We start from the raw sequence: 11,288 nt of genomic DNA, 5'->3' as shown, positions 1-11,288 counted from the left end.
AACTCATATCACCATGCATTGCAAATAGACATAAATCTATACTACCTTTAATTAAAAGTAGTGATCATATAGGTTTTACATAGGAGAAAATATCCATTCTCCCTGTGACATATGTACGTTTTACTCGAAAAATGCAAGCTACCTTGACTTTTTTGTATTGACATTGAGAAAGCATTTGATTCTGTTTCATGGCCTTTTATGGATAAATTTTAAATTTTCTAAACTTTAGAAGGATTTTCAATGTTAGATCCATCACTTCTGTAAAAATATCAGATCCGGTGTCACTGTAAACAGACAGTGGTCCCCATGGTTTGAAATCAAGAGAGGATGTAGACAAAGTGACCCCCTATCCCCATGCACTTTTGTTATGCGCAGAGATATTATCCCATTTGATTCGGAAAAATCTAAATATGAAAGGAATTAAAATAAAAAGTGCAGAATATGTGGTTTCATTGTATGCAGATAACATTACTCTCACCCTGGATGACTCAGAGAAGTCTCTTAAGTCAGCTCTGGATCTTGACTACCAATATTTCAATTTTTCAGGGCTCAATATAAATATTGAAAAACTAGTTGCGTATGGATAAGAAGTACAACAGGAAGTACTAAAATGTACTTCCATGAATATTACTTAGATTGCAGTACACCTTATTTCACATATCTAAGTATTACATTCTTAATTTAATGAGATGATATGGTCAAGTTCAATTATGAAAGCAAAATTAGAGAAGTTAAATATTTACTTTAAAGCGGTCGAAAAGATTAGTTACCCCACTTTGTAAAATTGTACTGGTAGTTGTGAAAAGTTTGGGCCAATCTAAGATAACTCTTTCTAAGTTGTTTACCTAACCCACCTAAAGCGAATCGTTAAGAGTTAGATGTACTTTTCCATAAGTTTGTATGGGTTGGTGAATCGGGTGGTGGAAAAGATGAAGTAAAATGGACAGTCTTAAGTTAATACTTACAGGCCAACATCAGGATTGAAATGAAATCAAGAATATGAGTTTATAGATGAGATTGACTGGAAGGAATACTTTTTTTGCCTTCTAAACTAACTAAATGTCATAAACTGAGATGATTTCAAACTAAAATAATGCACAGAAGTTAAGCAAGACATACATTTTTGAACAAAATTGGAAAAGTCTCTTCAAGCGTGTACTCTTTATATAATGACTCCTTAGAGACTTTATCTGATCTCTTTTGGAATAGTTCCAAAACTGAGTCATTATTTACTGGTTTTATTGATTGGATAAGGAGTAAGTATAATCATCGGCACAATTTTTCAAGTTTCATAAAGAGAATTTGTTGTTATAATGGTAACAAACCAAAACAAAAGAAATACCGTGATCAATCTCCTTTTGTTGCAACTGAAATCATGTATCTAAAAAATATAGATTTAACAATGAAACACCAAACATTGCCCATTTCATAAAAGAAATGAAGTTCTATTAAATGTCAGAAAAATATTATGCATGTATAAAACGTACATGGTAAAGGTTTGATGACAAATGGCAACTATACAGGCATCTCTTTGAATGATTAATACTTTAATTTAAAATCACAACTACAATTTTAAGCTTAGATGTGACAAAATTGGAAATGAAACAAGTGTACATTGTTGCAGATATGACCTATCTTTGTTGTTTGGCATATTAGAAAGGAAAAATGTAGTAGTTATATAAGATACACATCTACAAATCAGATTAATGACAAAGTTGTTAATGCAGAACATTGTAATATTTATCTCTTAATTTATTTATCTGTTGTATTGGGAGATTGATAATAAAAGAAGAAAAAACATTGAAAATGATAATAGAATGTAAATACTGCCAAACAAGTAACGAAAATAGTTACTGTATAAAACGTATAATAAGTGAATGTTGAATCTAGCACATGTGCATGAGCATATGAGAATATAGGTATGTAGGTGTGGCTACATATGTATGGGTATGTGCATATAATTATGTGTGTATATATGTGCACATGTAGAAAATGGCTAAAATAAATACTTTATTTTTTATTTCGCTCTCTGTCTGTCTCTCTCTTCAGAGCAGCCAGTATTACATTCTGTATTTTGTTTAGAATTAGAATATAATACTATGTACTAGTGTTAACCATTATCCCTTATAAAGCTTTTTTGCATTTATACTGAATTGCGATGTAATCAGTCAGATGGTTACCCCACATACTGCTACCTATATATGGGGAATAATAAAGATGGAAAAACAAGACATTTCAGCCCATGGATATTTAAGCTCTAAGACATTTCGGCACAATGACATGTTGGTCCTAGACGTTTCGTTCCTAAGTTAAATTGGTCCTATTATTTTATTTTAAAATTAATTTATTTTACAAATTTTGAACATTTTTAATATTTTATGTTAGAATTTACAAAAACAATTATTAGACCTGGTCAAACTAATATTATTTAAATTGTGTGATATTTTGGGAAATTGTATGAACGAATGAGAAACAAGCTATCAGATGGACCTCAATTGCAGAACATTTAATTAGTATCTACCGCAAGAGAATTGAAAGACAAAAAGAATTACACCATTTACAATTTGTCTTATTAATAATGGTTAAAAGATCTTGTAATTATTTTGTATTACCTAGTTTTTTTGGAAGCAAAACTAATTATATTGATTGCATTTACTTCATCACTGTGAAAAATAAGCCAAAAGATGTAGTTTTTGGGGTTGAATCGCGTAATTACTTAGGGCCAAAATGTCTTAGGACTGAAATGTTGAGGACCAAAGTATCTATCTGCTTAGGGCCGCAGTGTCTTGGACCAAAATGTCTAAGACTGAAGTGCCATAGGGCCAAAATGTCATTTTACCCATTGAATGTATGCCGATAGCTGCCATTTTGGAAACCGCTCCGGTGGCCTAGTGGTTAGAGCGTCCGCCTCGGATGCGGGAGGTCGTGGGTTCGATCACCGGCCGAGTCATACCAAAGACTTACAAAAATAGTACTAACAGCTGCCTCGCTTGGCACTAAGCATTAAGAGGTTAGTGTTAGGATTGGTCAGCCTGGTGTCAGGACAATGTGACTGGGTTGGACATCATGCTACATGTCTGCGCCATGATGCCCCAGTGCTAGACATCGCTATCAACTGTCACACTGGAGACATCGTAGCGATATGAGTGAACAATTGTTAAAGCTACGTTAAAAATCCAAATCACACACACACACACACACACACACACACACACCATTTTGGACCACATCAGCTACTTAAGAAAGAAGAATTGACTGAGAATTTGGGAATGAATCAAATAATTTTTAATTTGCAAGTTTTCAGTCCTCCTAACAGTCATTCCAATGATTGCATCGTCATACACCTGAGGCATATATTTGTGTCGGAGAGATAATCAAGTGGTCCGAATGATAATACCATTTACTCTGTTCACCAGTGTATAGCACACAGCATGACAAACATCGTAATATAGGTATGAAGACCTAGGCATTCACTTTTTTTATTAACACTTTTATGCAAGCAGTGCAAGCCCTAATCTGCCAGCCCATGATGTAACATTAGAACTAGATATACGCTATTTGTAGCTGTGTGAACATTTTTATATCAAAGCCGTAATCTTGTTACAGGTTTCCACCGAAGCTAGTTAAGAAATGGAATCGGACGATAGAGAGCATGCACATAACCATCAAGTCTCACGAACAAGTTGTGACAGAGCTACAGGTTGTGCAGGAGGTAAACAATAGATTACTAACATGTACCTACTTAATGATATACTATATTACTAACATGTACCTACTTAATGATATACTATATTACTGACATGTACCTACTTAATGATATACTATATTACTAACATGTACCTACTTAATGATATACTATATTACTAACATGTACCTACTTAATGATATACTATATTACTACCATGTACCTACTTAATGATATACTATATTACTACCATGTACATACTTAATGATATATACTATATTACTAACATGTACCTACTTAATGATATACTATATTACTAACATGTACCTACTTAATGATATACTATATTACTACCATGTACATACTTAATGATATATACTATATTACTAACATGTACATACTTAATGATATACTATATTACTACCATGTACCTACTTAATGATATACTATATTACTACCATGTACCTACTTAATGATATACTATATTACTAACATGTACCTACTTAATGATATACTATATTACTACCATGTACCTACTTAATGATATATACTATATTACTAACATGTACCTACTTAATGATATACTATATTACTAACATGTACCTACTTAATGATATACTATATTACTAACATGTACCTACTTAATGATATATACTATATTACTAACATGTACCTACTTAATGATATACTATATTACTGACATGTACCTACTTAATGATATGCTATATTACTAACATGTACCTACTTAATGATATACTATATTACTAACATGTACATACTTAATGATATATACTATATTACTAACATGTACCTACTTAATGATATACTATATTACTACCATGTACCTACTTAATGATATACTATATTAATAACATGTACCTACTTACGGATCTACTAAACTGCTTACCTGCCTAATCACTCCTTAGATGATTGCATCCATAGTTATAACTTCTTTCTACCTTATTTATCTGATGACTTACTTTATTTTATATTAAGTTGCTAACTTACTTAAACGAAGACTTATTTTATGCGTATTTAATTACTGCAGATTTTGGAGTTGCAAAAATACAATATTTAATATACATTAAATATGAACCTAACTGTAATGGCGCTCATTTACTTTCTTAAGAAACCTATGGATACAATTTTCTTTTCGTTCAACTTCCATATCACTTCAGTCAGAGATAAATCTCCATTTTTACAATTTTTAAACATTCTCTAAGTTGTGTGAAATAGTCTATGATGCCGCACAAATGTTGGATAAGTTCCAAGGATGGTTCTTAAATATCAATAATGTAATATCTTTAACAGAAGTATTGGCTTGCCAAACACTACATGGGCGTTGGAAAGAATCTAAAAGTAGCCCAGAACAAAAAGGAGACTATTCTATCCAAGAAGACGAAAAGTCAAAGCAAGTTACAGAAGACAATTGACAACTTCAAGGACAACCAAAGTCAATACTGGTCAATGAAATATTGGCAGCTTATCGCTGAGGAAAATAAACTTCGGCAAATTCTAAAACAGGTATATGAGAGATGTCAGATGATTTATATTTGTTTTGTGAAGAATAATTTGTTTGTGTGAAAAAGTGCCATTAACAAATATGTCCCAGGAGTTAAAGGTTTTTCTGCCTCAAAAAGACAAGACAGACTATGTTACGATGGAAATCACAAATGTCTTTTCCATGAAAACAAAACTATTGACAAGAAAAATTGTGATTATAGTTCTGTTATTAAAGGGAAGGAAACAAAATGGAATACAGTGAAATATAAGTGTGCGTGTGTGTGTGTGTGTGTGTGTGTGTGTGTGTGTGATTTGGAGTTTTAACGTAGCTTTAAAATTTGTTAGTCATATCGCTACGATGTCTGCAGTGTGGAAGCTTATAGTGATGTCTAGCGCTGGGGCATCATGCCGCAGACATATAGCATGATGTCCCACGCAGTCACATTATCCTGACACCAGGCCGACCACTAACACTATCCTTTTAATGCTGAGCGCCAAGCGAGGCAGCTGTCAGTACCATTTTTGTAAGTCTTTGGTATGATTGGCCGGGAATCTAACCCACGACCTCCCGCATCCAAAGCGGACGCTCTAACCATTAGGCCACCGGAGCGGTTGAAATATCAGTACCATGAACGTATATCATTGAATACTTGGTATATCTTAAATGATCCACACAGTCCCACTGTGCATATCCTTCGGTCGGTGACCAAGGATAGCTCAAAACTATCCAAAACTCTAAAAAGAAGAAGAAGAAGAAGGAGAAGAAAAACCAGCTGGATATCAACAATTCAACTTTTCAATGTTCTACTGTATCTCCAAGTATATTCTCATAATTGAGCTATTTTTGAAGTATTAAGGCATTATATTTGTCAGTAAGGAGCTCTGGATGATTTTCTTCTTCCATTAAGTACTCTGCCATGGGTCCACTCAAACAGCATGGATTAACTTTCACTTAATGAACCACTGGTACACTCGAAAAGAACAAGTTTAAAATTAAACTTTTAGTTCACTATAAACTAATTTATTTGACTTTGTTAGTTGTGTAAAAACTCTGGTTACTTACATTGGTTATAATATAGAGTAAAATTCAGTACCTCAACACCAATTTTCAGTAAAACACTTGGTATAACATAAATGATTATCTCAGTACCACTGTGATGCATTTTTACGTCTGTGATCACATGACACAAATATACTGAAAACTGGAGGCATAAATATGGGCCTGGCGCTTCGACTTTGGGAAGTTATGTTGTGTGGTCTTTGTGTTAAATCAACCTATTGTTAAGGTGCACAGAGAGTTAGCCATAGTTGCGCTGTCAATGTGAAAATTGTAGTCTTTTAAGCCACATTCAGTTTTAATCGAAATATGTATTATTTGATGCTTTTGCTTTTATACCCTCATTTAGGATGGGGCTAAAATGAGAAAAGATATAGAGAAATGTGTAGAACTGGAGATTCAGAAAGGGCTTGCAAACCAACTGAAGATATGTGAGGCACAACAGTAAGTTGACAGAACGATGAACATGAGGGGAACAGATTTTGCTAGATAGTGTCACAATAAATAAGCTTTGTTTTAGCTTTTGTTTTTTCCACATTTTTTCTCAACTGAATCTGAATTTCATATTGTAAGTTTTACCTTATTTATACTCAGAACATCTTCCAAATAAACAATGGAATTACAAAATGACTTGTAACGCTCTATAATCCATTGCTGTCATAGATGGATTTACTAGTTGTCCATTATCGATTCAATACATTTTGTAAAGAAATTATTCCTTGAAGATAAAATCAATTTAAGCCTCATTATACATACAAAGAAACAAAATTTGTATTATTTATTTGAACGTTGTGAGTATTTTTTATCTTATATTGCTTGGTAACGATTGTCGCTCAGGTGGATTCGCGGGTGGGTGGGGATGGTGGTAGAATGCCTGGCACCATGCATACATGCTGATTGACACTCCTTCCCTCAACATCTGATAGAGATCTAACCTCAGCATTCATCATTTCAAATTTTCCTTGCTCAGTTCCACTAATCAAATATGACCAGCATGTGCAATTTTATAAATTAATTCTTGTTACAACGGTGTAAAATAGAACAGGTTTCTAGTTATTTACTTTGTAAAATACTTTCAAATTACTACATTTCTGTATTCCATATATATTTACAGAATTTCCGAGATTGATTGCAGTAAGGTTGCACGTGATATCTTCGAATTCACCTCCAATGTGTATGCAATCAAACTTCCGCCATCTTCTGTAAGTATTTTAGTACTGCAGACAACTTTTTCTAAACCTTTCTTGTTTGGATTACAATGCCATAGTATTGAACATCTGACTCAGGTGGTGTCAGCCTAGTGTTCTCCAACTTACTCAACATTAAACTCTCTCTTTAAGCTCAAAGCGAAGAAATCTAGACAGTCCGTTACATTAATTAGAACTTAGTTAGAACCACATTTATTATTATTATTATTATTTATGTTATCTATATATATATATATATATATATATATATATATATATATATATATATATATATATATATATATATATATATATATATATATATATATATATATATATATATATATATATATATTAGTATTGTACAGTTGGTTCAGAAAAAAGCACTCACATGTAGTCCTCAGATAATGTTAAAACCATAAATGCAATGTATATGTACAAATAAAACTCATACTTACTACAGCTGGACAAAGAAATTCATCTTACGGTGTAAGAGAGTTTGTGCTTGGGTCATCTTTGATGCAAGATGATGATGACGATGATACATTTGCTGTTGTTTTTTAAGATAATGATACTGATACTACTCCTAATAAGTAGATGAAGATGAAGACGGTTATTATTGCTTACAAAAATGATGTTGATGATACAGTGATAATGATAATGTAGATAGCATTTTTGAAGTCCATGATAAAAATGATGATGATGATAAAAAGATTATTACTCCTGTACAAAAAAATGTACGTAAATTGCTGTCACTAGAAATCATAGAAAATGAGAGATATTTGCGTTTGCAAGTGAAACAGCTTTCAGCAACTTCATACACTTATTATTTTTTTTTAATTTTACACCTTTTTCACAGGGTTGTTTTAAGAAGCCAACTCCACCACCGAAAATTGTCATCCCTTGTGAAGAAAAAAGTAAATTCACTCTGGTTTATGGACCTGGCCATCATTTGACACAATGCAGAAACCTAGGTTCATCAGAAAACATTTATGTCACCTGCATTACAGCAGAAAAGACAGGGAGAACAGGATATTTGAATATCAGAGAAGGTAGGAACAAGGCAGTCTGATTTTAGTTGTGAAAATAAGTGATTCTGTTATGAAGAATGGCTCATTGTCTTCAATTGAAAACTGGGCATCTTAGCATTAATAATATAATATTGATGTGGACATAAAAAAAAACTTTGAAATAGAAGAAGACTATCGATTTCAAACAGCCAATCTTTATTTTGTTTTCACTCTGGTTCATTTTTGGGATCAGCATCCAACATATACATAATGAATACTAAGACAGGGTTTGTTGTCCTTTATTATTATTATTATTATTATTATTATTATTATTATTGTTGTTATTGTTATTATTATTATTATTATTATTATTATTATTATTAAATGCACTTATTTTATTTTTTGTAGGACAAATAATCAAGCAAAAACTTGTTTCCATTGACGGGAAACTGGCTTTTGGATGGTGTAGAAACAGGAAGTTGTCCCCAAAACGCTGGGGATTTTACCCTACTTCCGCAGTGTCTGGGATACCCAAGAGTGATGAGAATAACAGAGCCTGTCAGGACTGACTGAGCATTCCTTTCCATGAATGACAATGGACTGTGATTCATTATGTCAAAAGAAATTTAGTTCTTTCAATGATGTTGCGAAAAGATATTACCTACTGAATTTCTGTCTCATTGTCAGTTTTACAACCTTTCTTTTAGTCAATTAAGGTTCATTATGAATATTAATCATTTAAAATAGTTATTACTGAGATATTTTCTATGAAGAAAATAAGTATTTGTGGTAGAATTCGTCAATTTTGGTAAAGAGTTATTGCAACATAATGTATCAATTTTATTTGTACACACTCGTATCATGAGGGATAACATCATCGTCATCATCATCATTAACATTTCACTATTTCGTCATATGGCTATTATCATGTTTAAGACGTAAAGGAGTGTTTTAAATTTGTTGATCTCAAAAGAACACTTTTGCCAAAAGTACAATTGAATAAGCTTCAAAAGTGTGTTAAAATTTAAACAAATAGATTTCAACTAGTGTGCATAGTCCTTTGGTTTATAATCTAACTTTCTATCTTTAAGGCTGTCAGAAACCATTGAGACCTTTCCTTACCATTTAATCATAATCCGTATTCTCTCTCTCTCTCTCTCTCTCTCTCTCTCTCTCTCCCTCTCTCTCTCTCATGTATGAATTTCAGCACTGATCGAATCATAACCAAGATCTATCTCACCATCTGTCATATATCATTCAGTCTTATGACGCATAAGATTTATCAGGTGCAGGTGAATCACTGGCGATAATGATACAATTTAGTATCCGTATTGATCGAGTGGGTCAGTTTAGGAACTTTGTCCAAACTTTGCAAAAGGAAGACAAGTTTTGGGACATCAGTATCTTTTTGTTTATTGCCGGACACAAAACTGATATACTTGCAATCATTTTGTTTATTCACGATGTTTTTTTAAAATAAAACAACTACATTTTGTGGCCTTTGTTTCACTTTAAATTGCATGTCCCTTACCTTCTTGATATATGATTTGCCCCTCTGCTGTTTTATACCTTTCATGCAAAATGCCTTATAGTGGACTCAACGGAAGCCAACAAATTATTTGAGAGTTTCTGATGCATGCCATTAACCTCGTCATAATAAATGAAGGAGTGGAAACTTGGTGCTTAGCATGCTGGACACAGGAGTAATCCCAAACCAGGAAAGACACATTACTCTCATTGCCCACAAAACTAGGCAAAGCCGCTAGGTAAAGATGTCCAAGCAGTCTTGGCACAGTCAAACATATCTTTTATGCTGTTCTGATGTAAACATCTTTTCTTTTCTCTCCATAAGATCCAACCTGTTCAAACAGTCTTGGCACACCCAAACATGTCTTTGTGCTTTCTGACGCAAACCAATAATTTTTCTCCGCATAACAACCAACTTGTTATCTTGTTTCATTGTGTACTTGAATGCCACTATTGATGGAATGTAGACAGAAGTGTATATCTCTAAGATAATTGGAAACATAAAAGTATAGCTAAATTCGTCAAAATACTTTCAAGATATGATAAGAACATTATGCAAAAAATGTAAGCAATTCTATATTTAGAGCTTTTGAACTTCACAGAGCTTCCTCTTGCATATTTGTTAAATATACACGATACTATTATAATTAAAATACATAGGAAGATGTCTTATGAATGACACTCGTCTTAGTTGGACAAATACAATTGAAATAAAGCAATACAGTTTTTCTATACATGTACAGTAAGAGTATCTATTTCCCTCATTTGTTTAATGTTAATATTGGATTCATGCAGCATCAAACTCCATTTCAGTAATCTCTGATATCTGTTTTTCGTTTTGTTAATGAAAGTTTTGCAGTTGCAATAATTGCATATAATCATCAGAGAAAGGGCTGAAATGTACACCTCAAAAGTGTTACAAAGCAAATATCAAAGCCAGTTGTTGCTTCTTGATTTTGGAAATATTTTATCTGGTACCTGTTTATTATTACTTTTAGAATAACTGCAAATTGGATGATCCACACCATATATATATCTTTGAATAAATTCTCCTCGAACCCCTACTTGCATAAACATACATTAAAAAAAATAGACTGAATGTTTGAGCTGAAAGAACTGGTACACCTTTAAGTATTTCCTCTAATTTATCAAAATATTACTGACACTTGCCATATCAATGAAACTTGGATTTCTTTTTCAAATTTGTCAGTGGCTCAGCAATTATAGAGAAATTTGAACAACATTTTTGATAATATCAAACTCTACCCCAAATTCTTATCAACTGCTTTTTGAAAACAGACACTGGGAATTCAGAGATA

General features: G+C 32.7%; 2 protein-coding genes across 2 annotated transcripts; both read left to right on the top strand.

Annotated features, from left to right (window-relative positions):
• The first annotated feature begins 3,602 nt into the window (after window positions 1-3,602).
• LOC149805232 (uncharacterized) lies at window positions 3,603-5,269 on the top strand. Its single transcript, XM_089933748.1, has 2 exons — window positions 3,603-3,712; window positions 4,997-5,269. Exons 1-2 carry the CDS (start codon window positions 3,653-3,655, stop codon window positions 5,267-5,269), a joined length of 333 nt encoding a protein of 110 aa, XP_089789874.1. The 5' UTR covers window positions 3,603-3,652.
• Window positions 5,270-6,605: 1,336 nt separating this feature from the next.
• LOC149805231 (uncharacterized) lies at window positions 6,606-9,557 on the top strand. Its single transcript, XM_089936071.1, has 4 exons — window positions 6,606-6,689; window positions 7,360-7,447; window positions 8,292-8,484; window positions 8,851-9,557. The coding sequence occupies exons 1-4, from the start codon at window positions 6,607-6,609 to the stop codon at window positions 9,009-9,011; spliced, it is 525 nt and encodes a 174-aa protein (XP_089792197.1). The 5' UTR covers window position 6,606; the 3' UTR covers window positions 9,012-9,557.
• Window positions 9,558-11,288: the final 1,731 nt, after the last annotated feature.

Source organism: Sinohyriopsis cumingii, chromosome 2, assembly GCF_028554795.1.
Source record: "Sinohyriopsis cumingii isolate HCF-2022 chromosome 2, ASM2855479v2, whole genome shotgun sequence".
In the NCBI taxonomy this organism is placed as follows: Eukaryota; Metazoa; Mollusca; class Bivalvia; order Unionida; family Unionidae; genus Sinohyriopsis; species Sinohyriopsis cumingii.
This window is presented reverse-complemented; position numbering and strand designations above follow the sequence as displayed.